Raw genomic sequence first — 22,446 nt, 5'->3', positions numbered from 1 at the left:
CCCGGAGGCAGATCTGCCTTCTCTGGGGTTCTGGCACCTTCCTCCACGGCAATTCCATCAGACCCAAGAGCCAGCTAATCAGATAACCCCCGGGGGAGCTTGAAGGCTCTTATTGCACTGAGCTCATTTAAGCTAAGAGTCTGCCGTGTGCGGATTCCTTGGGCTCTTTGTCAATGGACTTGAACCCAATAATTGGCAGGTGCATTTGTAACGTCTAGGAGCATTCTTTCCACACCCAACATGCTATCCATGTAGGTAGGTGTAAACCCGTTTGCTGGGGTCCTGGGTCCCTGACCTGTGCTCAGGCCTGTAAGTACAGGTCCACTGGCTCCTTTCACACCACAGACCCCGAGAGCAGGGCAGGCAACACTACACACGCAGCCCCAAAGGTAATACGGCCCAGGCCCGGTTCAGGGCAGGCAGCGCTACACACGCAGCCCCGAAGGTAATACGGCCCAGGCCCGGTTCAGGGCAGGCAGCGCTACACACGCAGCCCCGAAGGTAATACGGCCCAGGCCCGGTTCAGGGCAGGCAGCGCTACACACGCAGCCCCGAAGGTAATACGGCCCAGGCCCGGTTCAGGGCAGGCAGCGCTACGAACGCAGCCCCGAAGGTAATACGGCCCAGGCCCGGTTCAGGGCAGGCAGCGCTACACACACAGCCCCGAAGGTAATACGGCCCAGGCCCGGTTCAGGGCAGGCAGCGCTACACACACAGCCCCGAAGGTAATACGGCCCAGGCCCGGTTCAGGGCAGGCAGCGCTACACACGCAGCCCCGAAGGTAATACGGCCCAGGCCCGGTTCAGGGCAGACAGCACTACACACACAGCCCCGAAGGTAATACGGCCCAGGCCCGGTTCAGGGCAGGCAGCGCTACACACGCAGCCCCGAAGGTAATACGGCCCAGGCCCGGTTCAGGGCAGGCAGCGCTACACACGCAGCCCCGAAGGTAATACGGCCCAGGCCCGGTTCAGGGCAGGCAGCGCTACACACACAGCCCCGAAGGTAATACGGCCCAGGCCCGGTTCAGGGCAGGCAGCGCTACACACACAGCCCCGAAGGTAATACGGCCCAGGCCCGGTTCAGGGCAGGCAGCGCTACACACGCAGCCCCGAAGGTAATACGGCCCAGGCCCGGTTCAGGGCAGGCAGCGCTACGAACGCAGCCCCAAGGTAATACGGCCCAGGCCCGGTTCAGGGCAGGCAGCGCTACGAACGCAGCCCCGAAGGTAATACGGCCCAGGCCCGGTTCAGGGCAGGCAGCGCTACACACGCAGCCCCGAAGGTAATACGGCCCAGGCCCGGTTCAGGGCAGGCAGCGCTACACACGCAGCCCCGAAGGTAATACGGCCCAGGCCCGGTTCAGGGCAGGCAGCGCTACACACGCAGCCCCGAAGGTAATACGGCCCAGGCCCGGTTCAGGGCAGGCAGCGCTACACACGCAGCCCCGAAGGTAATACGGCCCAGGCCCGGTTCAGGGCAGGCAGCGCTACACACGCAGCCCCGAAGGTAATACGGCCCAGGCCCGGTTCAGGGCAGGCAGCGCTACACACGCAGCCCCGAAGGTAATACGGCCCAGGCCCGGTTCAGGGCAGGCAGCGCTACGAACGCAGCCCCGAAGGTAATACGGCCCAGGCCCGGTTCAGGGCAGGCAGCGCTACACACGCAGCCCCGAAGGTAATACGGCCCAGGCCCCAGTTCAGGGCAGGCAGCGCTACACACGCAGCCCCGAAGGTAATACGGCCCAGGCCCGGTTCAGGGCAGGCAGCGGTACACACGCAGCCCCGAAGGTAATACGGCCCAGGCCCGGTTCAGGGCAGGCAACGCTACACACGCAGCCCCGAAGGTAATACGGCCCAGGCCCGGTTCAGGGCAGGCAGCGGTACACACACAGCCCCGAAGGTAATACGGCCCAGGCCCGGTTCAGGGCAGGCAGCGCTACACACGCAGCCCCGAAGGTAATACGGCCCAGGCCCGGTTCAGGGCAGGCAGCGCTACACACGCAGCCCCGAAGGTAATACGGCCCAGGCCCGGTTCAGGGCAGGCAGCGCTACACACGCAGCCCCGAAGGTAATACGGCCCAGGCCCTGGTACAGGGCACGTCAGCCAAACAAATGAAGTTCCCCAGGCACGAGCAGGGAGGGGGAGGACTGCCACCCAGTATGTGGGGTGGCAGGGGGGATGCAGGCCCTCCCTACTCTACTGCATCCCGGCCCAGGGCCTTAGCAGCCCTGGCTGCCACGGGGGTCAGCGGGGATCCGGCCCCAACACGGTGACACCCTCTGAAGTGTTACAAGGTCAGCCTGACAGTTGTCAGCTTCCCCTGGGCCACTGCCTAACTCCCCCTTGGCATCTACCTGGCTCCACGCCGGCTGCTGCTTTAATACTGACAGTACTTGTTTAATTTTTAAAGCCGAAGTTGGAATTCTTTTAGACCCCACTGCTAGGATGCTCATACACTCTCCTATAGGACTTTCCACTGGAACTGACCCGGAAAACTTGAATGTTTGAACTGATAAAATGTTCAAATTCTCTGAAGATATTACAGACAAAATTACCACCACGCAGATGATTAACTCCCCTGTCTAGAAAAGGTAAATAGTAATTAACCTTTCATGTTAATGGCTTTGTAGCGATCCCATAATCAGCCTATTGGATAACAACCTGACAGCGTAATACCCACGTCTTACAGGATTTTAAAAGAGGATAGCAGACTTGTGAGAGTTACAGAGCCTGGATAACGTAGGGACTGAGAGAACGATCACAGCGGGACCAAGAGACCTGTCAGCTGTGTGGGTTGGGTGCCATCTCTGTACCACTGAGTACGGATTAGTACTTCCAGGTGCATGTCCATTAAGATAACACTTGATGACCATGCCAGGTCAGACCAATGGCCTGTGTAGCCCAACAGCGTCCCATGCCAGATGCCTGCATGCTGCCAGATCAACACAAAAGGGCAATTATCGAGTGCCTCATCCCATCATCCAGTGCCAGCTTCTGGCAGCCAGAGATGTACAGACACCCAGCGCACGGGGCTGTCCACCTACCTTGGCTACTAGCCACTGATGGGCCCATCACTGTGATATGTTTTACGGACCTACAGAGAAAGCCGGCAGAGAAGCATGTGTGACCCTAGAGGCTACAGAGCCGGTGGAACTTACATTGAGCTACCCGCTAGCTGATCTACGCTGTGGCTCATTCAGAGGGCGAGACGGGGAAGTCCTTTGTGAGCTGTCGGTTTGTGAATTCTTGCCTGACTCAGCTGGGCTTGTGGAGAGAAGGTGGTGCCCTATAAGGAGATCCAGGAAATGGACAGTCTATGTGCTGATCCCAACTCCTGCATCGCTGATCACAGGCTACAGCAGGGTGGGCAATCATTTTTAAAAGGGGCCCACTTCAGAAATTTCTCAAGTGCCCTCTGGAAGAAAGGGTAGGGCCAGGAAACATCTCATCCCCCCCCCCTCCCCCGTCCTCCCACCCCGCACAGACCCTGATTGACTTGGAGGGAAGCACGTGAAGTTGCCCCCAGAGAGAATCGACAGCTGTTTTCCAACAGCTAGTGGTTCCCTCTAAGCACTGCAACAGAAGACTCCCACACCCCCAGGGCAATCAGGGCGTGGGGGAGTGTGCAAAGTCTCTCGCCCCCTGCCCTGCCAGAGGTGTGCAGCAGTTAGGGAGCAGGTCCCTCTGAGGCCCGCACTCCCTCGTCTCTAGGTCTCGATTGACCTGGGGGCAGGGGAGCGGCAGGGCGGCCGTGGGCTGGAGGCTCCTTTGCCCACCCCTAGGCTGCAGACTACTTGGATGTACTACGAGGTGCCATTTCTCAAGCTCTGTAGAGTCCCCGTGTGTGTTCAAGTCTAGAAAATGCTACGTTCAAACCTTGCATTTGAAAGTTTGTAACAGGAACAAAACGTGCAAGTCTGCACAAGGGATGCGAGTAGTTTACCAGGTCTATTATCAGGACTTCACATACAATGGTCCTGAACATTAACTCTGTGCAGTGCTTTCTGAACAGCCCTGAAAAGACCCAACCCAAAGCGTTACGCTGAGGTGCAGAAGGAGTCCGAGTGAGCAGTTAGAGAACATTGTCTGAGCATTTTCTTCCCTGTCCCTGTCATGCTTCCAAAAGCAGTCAAGCCGTTAAAGGATGGATAAGTTTCGCTTCCACTTTCCAATAGCATATCGCATATCCCCTCCCTGCTGTGAGCTAAAAGTAGCTGTAATTTTGCAAACTATCAATATGCAACATAGGCTAAAGTCTTTCCCCATCCACGTTTTCCCAAGTACAATAAAGGAAGCAGATTCAAAAAGTGAATTAAAGCAGAAACAACTAACATAATGAATACTTCTCATCTCATTGTATTAAAGAACACACTGAGAATACACACAATCTTAAGAATAATACACAAAACTTGGCGACATTTTAATGGGTGCATTGACAGGATTTCAGCCTCCAAATATTCTCCTGAAAAATACATAATTTTAAAGTCAGAAAACCACGATATATACTCTTAAAATCCCGTTAATGATCCGACAGTTATACAAACAGAAGAAAAATCGGAGTGAAGACTTAAATCCATTCCCAACTCTCCCATTGTCCACAATTACTACAGAGAAAGAAAATTCTGGATGGTTTCCTAAATTGCATGTGCCTACTACACTGATCAAACAAGGATAGGCTAAGGACTGAGATTCAGACTTCACTATTAATCTTCAGGTTAAGATCATTCATAGGACTCTATGGCAGAACCCTGCATTTCGAGCATTCTACCTGCCCTACAAAAAATGCCTAGTTTGACCTCCAACCTAATGTCACCTTCTGTAAGGCAGGCTGCCATTTCCTAACTGCAGTTCTAACACGAGAATCTTGCCCGGATGTACTAACCAGAGAATGAAAGGACATGTGTTTAAGAGAAAGTATGTCAAGAGAGAAATAGTCATACTTACAACACTGGGAGGCAGCAGTGGGCAGTGGTTTCTTCTGGACTTCTTCCGAAAATGAATACTAAGGGAAGAGAAAAAGACAGCACAGACAGGTAACAGATTTCAAGTCATCTTATGAAACAGGATTTCCAGAACATAACAAGCTTACGCTCCCAGAGAATACTGGAGGTGGGGGTGGAGTTAAAGGACAAAATATTTTCCTTAATGCTCACATACAGAACATGCTCTTAGGAAAGTAAAAATTCGCACTCTCCCATGCCAAAATATGTTAATGGCTCTACAGGACGAAGTCTTATCTACTTTTAAAGTTCAAGAGAAAAAAATTTAACTTGGGGACCACAAATTAGGCATCTAAATCCATTTAGCCACCTCAAACATACACTTCTGACTTTCCGAGCTGCTGAGCGGTGACATCAGTGGAATTTGGGCATGTGTGGCAGCCTGAGAATAAGGCAGCCTCTATTGTTGACATGTCAATATGAGTTTTAAGTGCCCATGTTTGACAGCTTTGGACACGACGTTGAAGGAGCGTTGGATGTGGGGACTGGGAGAAGCTAGATAACTCGTGCACACGGAGCAGTGCAACATGCAGAACGCTCTTGCAGCGGAGGCAGGCAACAGCCAACAACATGGAAGGATTTTTCAACTTATTTGCCTTTATACTGGACTACACAGATTCCATGTGCCCAGCTTTGGCTAATTCCAGAAAGGCCTGCTACAGTGCTGAGGTGTTCCCCAGAGATGCATTTATATCATTATTCTGATCTCCTCCCTCCACCTGTAAGCACACTGGTCACTCAAAAATAATCCAGTGATCTGTCTGAGGCTAGAGACAGAAAATAGGTAGAATATTTTTTTAATCCTACTGGGCAAAATACCAAGAACACAGACCTCACCAGCAATGTTCCCTCTAATTTTTTCCACCCATGTGCAGAATAAATTTTAAGTGCACCAAGGCATGTGCAGATGTGCACCACCAGTAGCAACACATGCCACTGGATGTGGATGCTCTGCTTATCAGCAGGGAAGCACCTGAATCTCTCCTGGGTGGTCACCCACATACTCCACTTCCATGGAACACTGCTCACGTCAGTGGAAGCTGCACATTTTGAAATCTTGCTTGCTGGGTTAATGACACATACCCTGACCACTGACGGGACTCATTCACAATAAATGAGGAATAACCTCGGGGACGCACTTACACACACACACACACACACACACACACACACACACACACACAAGTTATAGTGAGAAAGCACAGGCTGGATGAGCAGAGAAGGCATCTACATTGGATGAATTATGACGCAATTCTCAAACTTCATCTACCAAGAATCTGACGAACCACTAGAGGGCACCTTTATTCCACCGTGCATCTGGCACCATCGCTTTCAACCTAAAAGGAGGATCGCCTTGCAAAAACATTACTGACGAGTGACCAGTTCACACCACTTGCTTTGTCACTGGTTCAGAGACCAAGAAGCTCTAACAGCTGCTTCTGTAAGCACTGCCTGAAGAAGCTACACACAAACCCTTTTTTATCCAGTTAAATACACCTGAGTGAGTGGGTCAGCCAGTTCCAGACTTCAGATCTGCCTGAGCATCCTCAGTCTGCACAATGAATCCACTGACCACAGACTAAATGCGGGGAGGCTAAATTATGGCCACAATATATGGCCCCAGAACTTCCCACACACCCTATTTATATGGCTAACAGGACCTTTTAGAAATACGCTCCTGGTACGTAAAAAGGCGAGCGTTACACTTTTTATTAACACTCGTTAATTCCAACAAAAGTAGGTGTAAAAAGCTCCTTAAAGGCAAAAAATTAAGTCCATCAACTAAATTAATAATACTTTCAATAAGGCAGGACTATGTAGCACTTTAAAGACTAACAAGATGGTTTATTAGATGATGATCTTTCGAGAGCTCATCTAATAAACCATCTTGTTAGTCTTTAAAGTGCTACATAGTCCTGTATTTTGTTTCAGCTACACCAGACTAACACATTTCTATCACTATTCAATAAGGCAGGTATCCTTAGTGTATATTTTGCATAAAGGCCTAAGAAACTGAATCTTTTGTTATTCTTTGTTTGGGATAACAAGCAACACAGCCTGAGGTAGCTCTGCTTTCCTAACTACCTCATCCTGCTGTCTGCTAGAGGCCAAATTTTACACTGGTTTTGAATCTAAGCATGATGCAGAAATCAATTTCCCCTAGTATTCTAGCTGGCATTAACACCGCCCATAACAGAAAGTGGGCAGCACAAAGGAAAACTTGCAAATCAAGAGAAATTGCAGTAATTACCTAAAATTAACTGGCATGGAAATTCTGCATTGTACTACAGTGAACTCTGGGGCATTTTGGATCAGAATCCTATTTTAACGATAGTGCTCATGTTTCAAGTTAAGTTTACTCACCTCACCACCATCTTGGGAAGAGTTTATCTCTTCTAGTTTATTGGTCCAGTATCTGGCTTCGTCTTCAGGGATATCTATAGTAACCACATACAGGAATCAGTCATCCACACTGAACTAGTTATCCAGCAAGTTCTGCTTTTACATTTGTATTGAACAGCCACTCTTAAAACAGCGAGAACATTGCAAGAGGACACTTCTTTAAATAAAGCACATCATGACAGTCTTCATTTTGAAATTCACTCCATGTCCTCTATTAGCAGATGTAAATAGGAATGTAGTTCCAGGTCTCTAGATGAAAACATTCTCGTTGATCACTATCTAAATAAACAGAGAACACACAGAATGCAGAAAAGAAGAACGCAAAATCCAACTTGCTTAAACTAATATCATAAGTATGAGACACTAAAATGTCACGAACCAGCTACACACATGGAAACACAACGAGATGTGGTCAAGGAGCTCTTCTCCAGAGTTCTCTCTGCCTAACCCCAAAAGAACAGCCACTTCGAGAGCACATCTTCATTTACGGCTCATCAGGCTGTACGGACGCTTCTCCAAAGTAGTAAGATGACCCCAGTTTTTCTTTGCAGGCCAAACTGGCTGTTCTGAGGCAATCGATGTTACCTCCATAAATTCTGCTAAAACAACGTGCTTCCACAGCTGTGCAGGGACGGTCTAACTATATGGTAAACTAAAAACACTCCTTCTGAAAGATCTTCTAAACGCTGACCAGTCCAGTCACACAGTTAATATGTGGCTCAAGCCTCATAGAAAAAAGGAATTCCCGCACAGTCAGGGTCTTTTGGTTTGTAACTAAATCCCTACAAATGTAAAATGGTAAGTGCTACGAACATTAGCAATTCTCCTTATTTCTTGGCTTTGGAAGCTACCAGCGAGATGTTTGAAGCTGGCAGTTCAGTACCATCCCTTGTTTCAATAACTATGTCCCCCGTTACTATACCCAGTAGAGAATGGACAGAGCAATTCTGTCGTCGTCAGAGGGGCCAGCTTTCTGAGGCAAAGACGGTCACCTGCCCAGGAGAGATGAACTCCAAGACTGGAGGCTGCTGGCTGGGCACCCAGCTGCAAAGGCAGCAGAGAAGAAAGAGTGTCAATACTGTTTGGCAATACCATGCCACCATTACAATTCTGCAGCAGCCTGCATGGACCACTGGCTTCAGAGCACCCCTCCAGCACAGCCACTCTCGGCTCTGCCTTCAGAGCTGGGCATGCCATAGCAAGCAGGCGTAAGCAAGGCCTCGGTCATCATGGAATGTGGCCTTCCACTTCGGTGGCGTATGGAGACCACCAAGCCCCATGCTAATAAGAGGCAGGAAAAAACAGGTCGTGAAAATACAGACAGTACTGGAGTTTCTGAAAAACTAATTGGTAAGAACAAGATCACGACAGTCTGTGGTATGAAGAGGCAAGCTCGAGCTGACAGAGGGTGGAGCAGGAATCAGGAGCTATAAGTGCAAGAGAAAGAACCCAGAAAACACTGCAGTTCCTATCTGGCACGTGAATTGACTTCCATTGACTTATAAACAATCCAAGTCCTCAGTGTGTAACTCAAACAACTCCAGCAACACTTACCAACAGCACCCCCTGCAGACATGTGGAAGGCTGGAATTTTTGGAAAGGAAAGGTCACAAATTTAAGCAACAAAATCCTGTTGTATACAAGTCAGCAACAGTGACAACAAGAACACGGGAACCACCCTACGCTGTCTCGCTTTTAACCACCAGCGCAAAGGAGCCCCCCTCTTGCACATGAGATTACGAGTGGGAAAGACGCTGCCACTCGGCTGGGCCATTGTAGGGAGGCTATAACCAGCGGTAAATGAGAACAAGTGGTAAAAAGGACTGAAAAGCGCCAGTTTTTTCCTTACAGATTGACGAGAGCATCAGTGTTTCAGGGCAGCACACAGACTATGTTCGTACACTTAGTTAAGTTAGTTTAGAGCAGGATTCCCCAACCTATGGGTCGGGACCCAAATATGGGTGGCCATTACATTTCAAAAGGGTCGCCAAGTGTCTCCCCAGGTGGCTCTGCCCCTCCACCCCCCATTTTTTAATTGCCTTGGGTCACCAAGTCTTCCTGATTTGTCAAAATGGGTCCCCATCGGGAAAAGGTTGGGAACTGCTGGTTTAGAGAGAGAAGACGATGATTTCTCCAGGGTCCTGCCAACATACGAGGGGAGAGGAAACGGTTAAGCTCCTTGATGCCTTTATAACAGGGGCACACTAACTGGAACAGCTACGCAGGGATCCAGACCGATGCCACAAAAGCTATATTCGGTACCAAGAGTGGGCTTACTGGCAGACATAGCCTAAGGCCACGTCCACACTACAAGGGAAGATCTGCTCAAGATATGCAATTCCAGCTATGTTAAGCCAAGCTACGGAGCCATCCTTACAGTGGGCAGTCAACTGGAAAAATGCTCCCATTGAATTCTTACTCCTCACGAGGAGTAGGAATACCAGTGCCAATGGGTACAGACATCATTTTTCTATCCAAGTGCAAGAAGATGGACATCGTACCCAAAGGACTGAAAGTGAACAATCCGTTAAGATCAACATACTGCACTGACTACAGTGAAAGACTCTGCCTCACACTATCCAAGAAATTAAGGAATCACCTGATAAGTATTTTATACAAGAAACAGAAAACCATCAAGAATGACATTTCTAACTTAGAGAGTCTCATCTCAGGACAAACATCCACACCGACTTACACCTTGCAAGACTTTTGTTCCACCAGACAAGAAATCTACTATACACACTTCTATTCTCTACAACAAAGAAAAGACAATAAATTTTCCAAACTGCTCCACACCACAGGCTACAACAGCAACAACCTCAACCCACCAGATAATATTGTTAACCTCTCCAGCTACAAACTCAATCCAGCAGAAAAGTCTGTCTTGTCCCAGGGTCTCTCTTTCTGCCCCACGTCCCCCACAAACTGGATACAATTTTGTGGTGACCTTGAAGCTTTTTTTCCACTGCCTCCGCCTCCGAGAATATTTCCAAACCACCAATGAACACCAATCTGACCTACCAGATCCCCCCTATCAACACAAAAGGAAGAATAATTCTATATGGACTCCCCCTGACGGTCAGAATTACAATCTGGATTTCTATATACAAAGCTTCCGCAACAACGCACAGACTGACATTATTCGCAAGCGACACACAATCTCAGCCACGCTGAACACCATGCCATCCAGAGTCTCAAAACCAACCTGGACATTATAATCAAACTAGCTAACAAAGGTGGTGCTGTGGTCATTATGAATAAGGCCGACTATAACCAAGAGGCAACCAGACAACTCTCCAACACCACATTTTACAAACCTCTCTCCTCTGATCCCACCTCGGAATACCAAAAGAAATTACTCTGTCTCCTTAAAAGCCTCCCTACAGCTACTCGGGAACAAATCCACACAAACAACTTCTGACCCCTGACCAGGATTGTTCTATCTGCTTCCCAAGATCCATAAACCTGGACACCCCGGACGCCCTATCATCTCTGGTATTGGCACACTCACTACTGGTCTATCCACCTATGTAGACTCTCTCCTCAAACCCTACGCAACCAACACCCCCAGCTATCTCCGAGACACTACTGACTTCCTAAGCAAACTACAAAACATCGATAACCTCCCCAATATCACCATCCTTGCCACCATGGATGTATACACCAACATCCCACATGAAGATGGATTACAAGCAATTAGAAACACTATCTCAGAGGACACCACTGCCAACCTGATAGCAGACCTATGTAACTTTATTCTCACCCACAATTATTTCCAGTTTGAGAACAACTTATACCTCCAGATCAGCGGCACAGCCATGGATACACGCATGGCCCCACAGTATGCTAACATCTTTATGGCTGACCTAGAACAAAGTTTCCTCAACTCCCGTCCCGTTTTACCCCTTCTCTACTTATGCTACATCGATGACATCTTTATGATCTGGACGCATGGCCAAGAAACACTGGAGACATTCCACAGAGATTTCAACAACCTACACCCCACCATTAACCTCAGCCTGGACCATTCCACACGAGAGATCCATTTCCTGGACACCACAGTACAAATCAACAATGGAAAATTAGACACCACTCCCTACAGGAAACCCACTGACTCATACAGTTACCTACATGCTTCCAGCTCCCATCCAGCACACACCATACGATCCATCGTCTATAGCCAAGCCCCTAGATACAACCGCATCTGCTCTAATCCCACTGACAGAGACCAGAAACTTCAGGATCTCTACCAAGCATTTATAAACCTCAACTACCCTCCCGGAGAAATAAAAAAGCAAATTGAAAGAGCCAGCCGAATACCTAGAAACCATCTACTACAAGACAGACCCAAGAAAACCAACAATAGAACACCACTTGTCATCACCTACAGCCCCCAACTTAAACCTGTCCAACACATTATCAATAAATTACCTGTCCAACACATTATCAATAAATTACAGCCTATACTGGAAAAGCCTATACTGGGAGACAGACCCATAGTCTCCTATAGACAACCACCTAACCTCAAGATGATTCTTACCAACAACCACAGGACATACTGTGACGTAGTGGGGGTACTTGCTGGGCTGTGGTGACCCCTGCTGTCTGGAGCAAGACCCAGCAGGGAAAACCTCACTATGCAAAGGTAATGCCAAACTTGTTGAACCAGTGGCCAGACACCCCCCATGGAGAGGAACAAAGGAAGGTGGAATGCTGCCCTGACTGGGGGGCAGGGCTGGAAGGGAATTTAGTTAGTTACTGTCTGGGAGTATGGAGGAGAGCCTAGGGGAAGGGGCTGGAGTTTAGGGGCCCAGCCTCCCCCATCTCAAGGGGGCCTGAGGCAGCCTAGCCCAGCTCTGTGACCAGACTACATCTGTGCTGTGCTGTATCCTGGAGAGGCAATAAACTTCCTCTATTCCACCGGCTGGTGCAGTCTGTTTGTGCCATTTCGGGGTGCAGGAGACGGGGGACCCCCAACGCGCCGTCACACTGGTGTCAGAAGTGGGATGCACTGCACCCCGTGGATGGAGCTTCCAGCGGCAAGTGACAAGGCGCAGTAGAATCAAGAGCCCTGGAGCCAGGCGTGCTGGAGACAGAGCGAAGCGGTTCCTGGGAATCGTGGGGCGCTGCAGCACTAGACTGGTGAGTCTGCACCAAGGGGACCAGCGGGCAGATGGCCTACGCCCAACTCTTGAAGGCAGAGCTGGTGGGGCTGTGCAAAGAGAGGGGCTTGCCTATGCAGAAAGCAACCAAGGCCCAACTGATTACCCAGCTGGAAGATAATGACCAGCCACAGGGCCAGGATCTTGTCCCCAGGGGAAGCAGCCAGACCCCCCCTGAGAGTGTGTCAGGCTCAGAGAGGGGGAGGAGCGCTGGAACCCACCGGAGAGATGAGAGAGCGTCTCCCGGGAGGCCTGCAAGTAATAGCCCATCTAGGGCAGGGGCCAGCCCAGCGGAGCTACGGCGGCTGGAGATCCAGCTGCGGATCAAGGAATTGGAAGTAGAGGACCGAGAGAGAGAGCGCCAAGATCGAGAGAGGCAGCGGCAGCATGAGCTGGCCATGGCAGAGCGGAGAACCGGCGGGGCACCGGCTGCGCCAAGTGCGGATGGGCCCCAGGGTCCCAGGACTGCCAGACGCTTGGAGAGGCTCGTGGTGGCCCAACTGAAGGACATGGGTGACATAGACGGGTTCCTCAGTGCCTTTGAGAGGGCCTGTGGACTGCAACGGGTTCCCCCAGCTGACTGGCTGCAGGAGCTCATCCCCGCACGGAGCCAGGAGGCGGCCGGAGTGCTCAGTCAGCTGGAGGACCTACAGCCAGGGGATTACAACCGAGTCAAGGAGGCCCTGCTGCACAAGTTCGGGCTGACCCCCGAGATGTACAGGAAGAAGTTCCGGGGGGTACAGAAAGGGCCACGGGAGACCTATGTGGATCTGGCCTCCCGCCTGGCGCAATACTGCCGCAAGTGGGTGTCTGGAGTGGGAGCCCAGACTGCAGAGGAGCTGCTCAAGCTGGTCATGATGGAGCAGTTCTATGAAGCGTGCCCACCCAAACTGAGGCTGTGGCTCAAGGACCGGAGACCAGAGAACCCCCAGGAGGCCGGGAGGCTGGCGGATGAGTTCACGGAGAGCCGATCCGGGGGTGAACGGGAGTCCCGGAGAGAAGGAGAATCGCGCAGAGACCAGTTCCCGGCGGAGCAACGGAGAGAGACACCTCCGAGGCGAGCCCCAGGGACCAGGACCAGTCATCGATACCCCAGAGAACCAGCCAGGCCCTGGACAGAGACAGCCCAAAGCCTAACTTGCCAGCGCTGTGGGCAAAAAGGCCACAAGAGGGCTCAGTGCACCAGGTCCCAGGACCGGGGACTTTCCAGGGTTAACTGGCTGGGGCGGGAGGAAGGGCAGGCTGCCCCAGAGGCAGGGGCTGGCAGGCAAACCTCAGCTCAGAGACAGGGGAAGGATGCTCAGTGCACCTCCCCTGGGAGGTCTGATTCTCAGGAGGCGGATTTCTCTGTGTACCGGGTGGGGGCAGGACGGCCCCTGCGGAGCGAGTGCCTCATATCCCTGGAGGTGGATGGTAGGAAGGTGACGGGCTTCTGGGACACGGGGGCGGAGGTGACTCTGGCCCGATCCGACATAGTGACCCCAGACCGGATACTACCCCACACCCAGCTGACCCTGAAGGGCATAGATGGGTCCCCGTTTAAGGTGCCTGTAGCCCGGGTGCATCTGAAATGGGGGGCGAAGGAGGGCCTCAAGGAAGTGGGGGTGCACCCGCACTTGCCCACCGAGGTGCTGATGGGGAATGACCTAGAGGAGTGGCCCCATGAATCCCAGCGGGCTCTAGTCACTACCCGGAGCCAGAGCCAGCGGGGGGCTGACAACATGGGTCCAGGGAAGGACTCCTGGCAGCGTCCTCAGGGTCCCATCCCAGTGGACACGGGGTCCAGCCAGGCTGGGACTCCGGACCTAGGCAAAGGTGGGGAACAGGTCCCGATCCCTGCCTCAGCAGCTGAATTCCAGGCTGAGGTGCAGGCAGACCCCTCCTTGCAGAGGCTGAGGGACCAGGCTGGCCTCCGTGCAGCTCAGCCCCGTGGGAGAGGTGGCCAGGAGAGATTCCTGCGGGAGCATGAACTCCTGTTCCGTGAATGGCTTCCCCCCAGGAAGGTGAGGGCATGGAGGGTCCAGCGGCAGCTGGTCGTCCCCCGAAAGTATCGCCTCAAGCTGCTGTATTTGGCCCACGACGTCCCCGTTGGGGGCCACCGGGGGATCCGGAGCACCCGGCTGAGGCTGCTCCAGCACTTCTATTGGCCGGGAATCTTTACAGCCGTGCAGCGGTACTGCCGGTCCTGTGACTCCTGCCAGAGGGGCGGGAAGGCCCAAGACAGTAGGAAAGCGGCTTGGGGGTCTCTACCCCAGATAAAGGACCCTCTGGGCTTGCTGAGAGAGTTATGGGAGGGGAAGACCTCCCTGGATGGAGCATCGGGGGTGGAAGCTGCCCTGGCTGTCCAGAGAAGGCTCGCTGAGCTCATGGCCCCGGCCCGAGAGACCCTGGCCAGAGATCAAGGCCAGCGGAAGGGTGGGTGTGACCCCCGAGGACAGGCCTGTGCCAGTCGCCCTGGAGCGGGGCGGCGAGTGGACAGAGGGAAGCCAGCTCATGTGGGGCCTTGCCACGGCCGGCCTGAGTCAAGGGGAGCACCCATGTCCCCGGGGCGGGTTCCCACGCAGAGGACCCGAACTTCCCTAGGTCACGAGCGGAGTGACCCTGCTCAGTTCGCTCTCGGAGGGGGGAGAACTGTGACGTAGTGGGGGTACTTGCTGGGCTGTGGTGACCCCTGCTGTCTGGAGCAAGACCCAGCAGGGAAAACCTCACTATGCAAAGGTAGTGCCAAACGTGTTGAACCAGTGGCCAGACACCCCCCATGGAGAGGAACAAAGGAAGGTGGAATGCTGCCCTGACTGGGGGGCAGGGCTGGAAGGGAATTTAGTTAGTTACTGTCTGGGAGCATGGAGGAGAGCCTAGGGGAAGGGGCTGGAGTTTAGGGGCCCAGCCTCCCCCATTTCAAGGGGGCCTGAGGCAGCCTAGCCCAGCTCTGTGACCAGATTACATCTGTGCTGTGCTGTATCCTGGAGAGGCAATAAACTTCCTCTATTCCACCGGCTGGTGCAGTCTGTTTGTGCCATTTCGGGGTGCAGGAGACGGGGGACCCCCAACGCGCCGTCACACATACCACACTAATACCAACCCTGGTACCTTCCCTTACAACAAACCCCGTTGCCAGCTTTGTCCACATATTCACTCTGCTGATACCATTATTGGACCTAACCAAGTGAATTATAAGATCAAGAATACATATTCCTGCGCATCCAGAAATATAATTTATGCTATTATGTGCCGAAAGTGTCCGTCTGCTATGTACATTGGACAAACGTCTCAGACACTTTGCCAAAGGATCAATGCCCACAAAACAGATATTAGACAGGATCACAAAGAAAAAACAGTTTCTTGCCATTTCAACCAGAAAGGACACTGTCTCAACCACTTAATTACATGCATCCTACTCCAGAAGACTTTCAAATCTGCACTTGAAAGGGAATCCTCTGAACTGTCATTCATGCTAAAATTTGGCACTCTCCACGGGGGGGCTCAACAAAGACACCAACTACCTTACCCATTACAAAGATAGCTTCCCCAATTATCACCTAATACCATTAGCTCACAGACATCTACCTTTCCCCTCCTCTAATATCACTAACTCACAGACATTTACCTCCCCCCCCCCGCATCCCCCTTCTGTTCTGAAATGTGATTTGTCCTTTTCATATGTGTTCCATTTTTTTTAATTGTATCCTTTGGTATATATGGTTGTGACTATCTTCTTCCACTATTTGATCTGAGGAAGTGGGTCTGGCCCATGAAAGCTCATCACCTACTAAACCATCTTGTTAGTCTTTAAAGGGCTACATAGTCCTGTATTTTGTTTCAGCTACACCAGACTAACACGGCTACATTTCTATCACAGTGCCAATGGGAGCACACTCAGGGTTTGATTTAGTAGGTCTTTACTAGACCCGCTAAATTGAATACCGGAAAGTCAACCGCCACAGACACTATCTTCCCACAAGTGGAGACATGGCCTCCAAAGCCCAGTAGACATACTTAATTATTCACGGGGGGCTCTTGTTGGTAGGAACATGGATCCCTTCTCTCGAGTCAAGCTGTAGCAATCATTACATTTTATTAAAGCAAAGCTGCTGAATTCCCAATTTTTTAAAAGTCTGTGTGGGGAAAAAAGTGATTGGACGAGCAGCACTTATTACTGCACACAGAGGCTCACTGCCTGTTGTGAACTGCGAGATAAGGGATGTTTGATTGTTTAAATACACTGAATTAATCAAGGCAAGAAAGTGAAACAATGTTCGAACAATGACAGAATTAATTTTTTTGCTGAAACAAGCAGTTCTTTGGAAGTCACAAGTCGATGTCGATAATGAACTTTTTTGAGCAAGTTCAGTGCTGAATGATCTGGAAACAATACCACCATCCGGGATACAAAAGTAATGTGGCACTGCATAGCTCCCTAAAACCCCACAGTACATTTCAATACCTGAGCTTAACTGTGCCCTAACCACATTTCACAGCATAAGAAACCCCTTCAGCTGCCACTATGTTCCAAATTCACACCTCCCCGGGGGGGCTCCACATAGCGCTTTCAATGTTGGGCAGTTCGTGCGCCTTCGACTATCAAGGCTGATGTTACTACACACAAATGAGATTTCCTAGATGTGTTCCTTAGGCACTAACGCTGGCAATCAGATGGAAGATGGATAGCTTGGAGACCATCCCATGCAAATTTTATCTGAGAGCAAGCAAGGTGGCTGCCATCTGACGTTACAATTTGGAAGGAGAAGAGACTCTGACAAGACCTACTGACAAAGATCTGAGCGAGAAAACCCTAACCTGAACCTATCACGTAGCCAGGAGCTGGGAGGAATGATCCGAGATCACAGCGTGACAGAACTCCATTAGCTCGGAGGAGAATGGAGAGGTGTCCTGAGACTGAATTAGCCACTCTGCAGCTACTGCATGGACTGTCAGAGTATGTCTACGCTTATCCACTTGGTGGCGCCACAAATCAACACAACGTCCAGTTCTCCCTCCGAACAGCCCCGTATCTTCGATTTGCATGAGCACTTGGAAATGCAGGAAGAAGGAGACCCTCCAGGGGCTGTCATCCTTCAAGACCTCTAATTTTCTGTCCAGAGCAACTATAGGGGCATCTACAGACAGAAACATTGTGCTCTTCCCTAGCTATGAAATACATTAGGCAGCGTGAGTTCTGGGAAGAATGCAGATCTTTGCAGTTTTGCCTTTTCATGATCAGATAGTTTCATGAAGCAGGCATCAGATTTTTATCATCAGGTTGCTACTGCTGCTACTGCACACTTTCTTGCATCTATCAGGGACAGGGAAAACTGATTTGGTCCAGAACGTAATTACTTTCCACAGTCCTTCCTGGTCTTCACAAAGGAACAGCAAACATCAAGTACAAAAAAAATACTTTAAGTGAAAAATGTTCAGTATTGAATAAATCCCAGTCATCCAGAGTCAAATTCCACATGAGAAAAGAGGGGTCCTGTTAAGTGGAAATTACCTTCTTCAGAAAGCAGAAGCTTTTAGTTTTACAGCTGCATTTGTGTCTGGTCTTAATTAAGTGTTCTGATTTAAGCTGCTTTTATACGGACAAAGGGAGGAAGCAACAGAAACGTTCTCAAACTTTTCTATATTCTAGGTGAGATCTTAGAAAGATCATCTCAGACCACATCTCCCAGTAACCTTCCATCCACACCCCATCCCTCCCAGTTAGATCATGTAGCATTCCTGTGGCAGTTACTGTTATTGCTTAAACAGCAAAGGAGTATTATATTCAATCCAAACCCTGGAGTAGATGAGCTACTGGCCTCTATTGCCCGAGGAAAGCTGGCAAATCCCGAGCCGTGTTTCACGTCAGAGACTTGGACTTAAAAACAGCGAAGGGGGCCACATGACAATATAACAAAGCACATGAAGATGTGAATCCAAATTAGATATTAACATAAATGTGTAATCTCAATGGTTGGTTAGAATCAAATGCATTAAATTCCATTTAATTACTTATATTTATATTCATTTAATGTATTTTGTGTTTTATTTTAATTATTGGATTTACATTTATTTTGCATTTATTTATTTTGGAATCTGATCATTTTAATTGATTGCAAATATAACATGGGCAAGAACACACAAGCCAAAGAACCCCTGTCCTGTGAAGTGTTCTTCAAACGGATCAGCACGATGACAGGGCGATACGCAAAATTCACATTGTTTTACTGACAAAACCGTTCTTTTTGGTTCGGTTTATATAAAAAGTTCACGTTAGACTATTTCTCTCGTTCTACCACTGACTGTGCCTAAGCCAGGCGTTAGCAACACTGGTCCTCAGGGAGCCCCAACCATCCCATTGTTTTGTTCCAACCAGCAAATAACTGTTACAGGTTGGACCTCCCTGGTCCAGCACCTCAGGACCTGAGCCGTCCCGGAACAAGGGAAGTCCATGCTCCCCTGCTGGCTGCCCCACTGCCAGCTCCTTTCCCTGGGGCTCCCCGCCCTGCCACTGCCTGGCTGTGGTTCCCCATCCAGGGGTTCCCCAGGCAGGGCCACCTGGCCGCCACCATCCCCACTACCTCCAGTGGTTCCTTGGGGTTCCCTGGCCCTGGGCTGCCCTGCTGCTGCCAGGGGTTTCCTACGGTTCCCTGGCCAGGGCCACCAGGCCAGCCCCACAGGGATTCCCCTGCTGGGGCCGGGACTCCCAGCTGCCACCTAGCCCCGCTGTTGGGGTTCCCGGGCTGTTGCCTGGCCCCGCCACCACCAACTGTTTCTCGGTAAGGGCTGCCCAGCCATCCCAGCTCCGAGGCCACCGCGGGTTTCCGGGCCACTGCCGTCCCCACTGCCAGGAGCTCTCCAGCCACCTGCCCTGCTGACACTGGGGCTTCGCAGACCCTGCGTTCTCCTGGCTAACTCCTGCTCCTGGGGCTCTTTGGTCCAGCAATATCTGCTGCTTTACTGGATCACGGACGTTGCTGGAACAGAGAATCCCAGATTTGGGAAGTTCAACCCGTATTAAAATCCACTGGTTTGTGGATACACAATTGTGTACATACACAATTCTCACGTGCTCTAGATTTGGTGTGAATAAAGACAGTTGTTTCATATGAAACATTTTGCAGCATACACCTTAAGACATACTAGTAAGTGCTGGCTGGATTAAAAACCTGGACTATTGACGTCACCACCAAGGTGTAAAGATGGGAACCTATCATAAGCAACAGCCTAAGAGCACCTGTAAAGTCTCACTCGGTTTTGGATCTCTTTGGGCTCTGAATCTCACTCTTCAAGGCAATGAACCCTTAGGATCTCTGTAAGACACAAAGCAATAGCTAGGCAACTACAGCAACAGGTTAGCAGACCAACGCACAGAAAGACACCTGGAAGGACAAATTCAAAAGAAAAAAAGGGCAGTGAGACCAGACAGAGCAACAGGCCTGTGCTTCATCTCCAGAGCTGTAAGAAAATCTAAGGTACAATGATGACCAGCAGCTGGACCGTGACCAAAAATCTTTATCCAGGATGCAGGGCAATTAACTCGAAAAAGCTTTCTCCAGAGATGAAACCCTAGAATACCCTTAAGTCTGGAAGAAAAATTAAAACGCATCTTTTGTTTGTTAAACAATATTCCATCTAGTGTTAGGCAAATATTAAAACAAAAATCCGTAACACTGAATGAGTGACCCAGACATTGTGCAGAGAACACACTCGCTGCATTATTGCATAGGCATTGTCCTTCTGAAGCACCTGAAGAGCAAGAAAGCAGAAGGAGGAAACTGCATTGTTCAACCAAGAAGCAGAGCACACTCCATCTTCTATTTCTGGAAAGCTGCTAACCAAGGGCTTGGTGTGAATGTACCGCTCTGTACTTACGCAAGTATGCCAAATCACATGTGTACACACGCCCCTTATTCCATTCTTACCTGAAGCGTGTCATCCAGGAAACCAAATGAGACTCCCAGAAGAGACTTAGGAATATTGTCCATATGCCTCTTCTCAAAACCATTGTAGTCCCATAAGGGGAGATCTTCCCCCTAACCACCCCATTTCTGGCTATTTTTAACCTTTTCAGCCATTGGCTCTATCTCCTGTGGGAGGCCTAACTACATTGATGGGGGGAAAGCTTAAGCTCAGAAAATCAGCTCTTGATTCTGAAAGGCAGGGGGTTACTCAGGAACCAAATCTTGAAACCACTGGAGTTGATGTTCCAAACTCCTGGGCTACGTCTAGACTGCAAGCCTCTTTCGAAAAAGAACATCTAGACTGCAAGCAATACTTTCGAAAAAGCAAGCCGCTTTTTCGAAAGAGAGCACCCAGGCAGTCTGGATGCTCTCTTTCGAAAAAGCCCTGTTTGCATTCAAGAACGCCTTTTTTCGAAAGAGCACTTTCGAAAAAAGGCGTTCTTCCTCGTGAAATGAGGAGTACCGCCGTCGAAAGAAAAGCCGCATTCTTTCGATTTAATTTAGAAAGAACGCAGCTGTAGTCTAGACGCAGGTGAAGTTTTTTCGAAAAAAGGCTACTTTTTTCGAAAAAACCCTGCAGTCTAGACACAGCCCTGCTGTTTCTCTGACTGTTCCTGTTGCAAGCATTAACAAGAAAACATTTAAGAGGCTGACCCTGTACACTCCGAACATCTGGCTGGATTTCAGCATGATCTATAAACACATTACTTAAGAGAATCTGAGGAAAAGAGTCATTTATTTTGTGCTGTGGATTTAATTTGTATTGCCACATGTTCTCTCTAAAACTTTGTTATACGCATTCTCGAAAGAAACACCAACCAATGAGGTAAGGTAGCTGGATTCTCATGTAACATGCTTGCAAGGGAATAATCAGTTTAGGTTTTGGCCCCAGCTAACTGCAGCACAACTACTCAAAACAGCACTGAGTGCTGCAGTTGGTGCTTGTAGACACGAGGTGTTCAGAGCCTCTCTCAATTCAGGAGTTTGACTGTTGAATGAAAGCACAAGGATTGCATGTTTTAAAAAGTAACTATACCCAAAAGGGACCTGTTTGAGATTGTACGCATTTTTCACGTCCAATAGCCTTACTTTTCTGGTGTAAACCCTGCTCCTCAGAAATCTGTTGTGTTCTTTTACCAGGCTATGTGTTTTTAAAGAACAAAAAGAAAAGGCATGTGCTGCTTTCAATTCTCGAAGAGAATACAGGAACAGGAAGGGAGGGGGGAATAACATTTCAGACATAAGGGATTTTGTATTTATCAGACACAGAAGTCTGCTCTACTATATAAAAGTGTTTAAGACTGCTTTACTGGCTGTGAAAAGAAATCAGCATTCATACAAAATGAGGGCAGAATTTTTGCAATACAGATTGAGCAAGTATTGTAGAGAGTTTCCTTCTACATTATTAATGAAGCAAAAGTAACATATCCCATGCAGTTTAAGGCAATTTATTATCTGGATTACACCAGATGCCTTGCCAGTACAGAGAAACATCAGTCTAATGCGTGGAGAAGTGATGCAAAACACAAGCTCAGTGATCAGGATAAAGATAAATACAAGACACCCAAATCGATCATTTTACTCCACAGAAACGAGCAGTTCACTCATAGGAGAAAGATCAATTATGTCATTAGCTTCAATGGTGTATAAAAAGCAGTTCTTTTCATTAGAAAAACTGGATTTCATTTTAAATAACCGCAGAGTTATTTTTTTAAAATAAGCTTATTTAAAAGTAAAATTGTGGTGGATTATCCATTGCTGACTACTTTTAGCAAGGGATGTTTTTCTAAAAGATCTCCTTGAGGCCGTACTTTGACAAGTTCTCACGTCCCGTCTAGCTTTAGAATCCCCGAAACTATGACTGGTTAAGAGCTCCACTTACTCTCAACTGCCACAGGACTACTCATGGTTTTCAAACTACTCAACTCACTAGAAT

At 49.5% G+C, this 22,446-nt stretch overlaps 1 protein-coding gene across 6 annotated transcripts in view; it reads right to left on the bottom strand.

The window, feature by feature from the left end:
• Nucleotides 1-22,446, bottom strand: part of UNC13B (unc-13 homolog B) — a 341,304-nt gene that overhangs the window by 237,252 nt on the left and 81,606 nt on the right. For all 6 annotated transcript variants that reach the window (XM_075932839.2, XM_075932833.2, XM_075932834.2 and 3 more), the window contains 2 exons: nt 7,367-7,440; nt 4,947-5,004 (listed from right to left, as the gene is read on the bottom strand). In XM_075932839.2, the coding sequence (XP_075788954.2) occupies nt 4,947-5,004; nt 7,367-7,440 (132 nt within the window). The remainder of the gene's footprint in view (nt 1-4,946; nt 5,005-7,366; nt 7,441-22,446) is intronic.

Source organism: Pelodiscus sinensis, chromosome 6 (genome assembly GCF_052426305.1).
Source record: "Pelodiscus sinensis isolate ZL-2025 chromosome 6, ASM5242630v1, whole genome shotgun sequence".
Classification (NCBI taxonomy): Eukaryota; Metazoa; Chordata; order Testudines; family Trionychidae; genus Pelodiscus; species Pelodiscus sinensis.
This window is presented reverse-complemented; position numbering and strand designations above follow the sequence as displayed.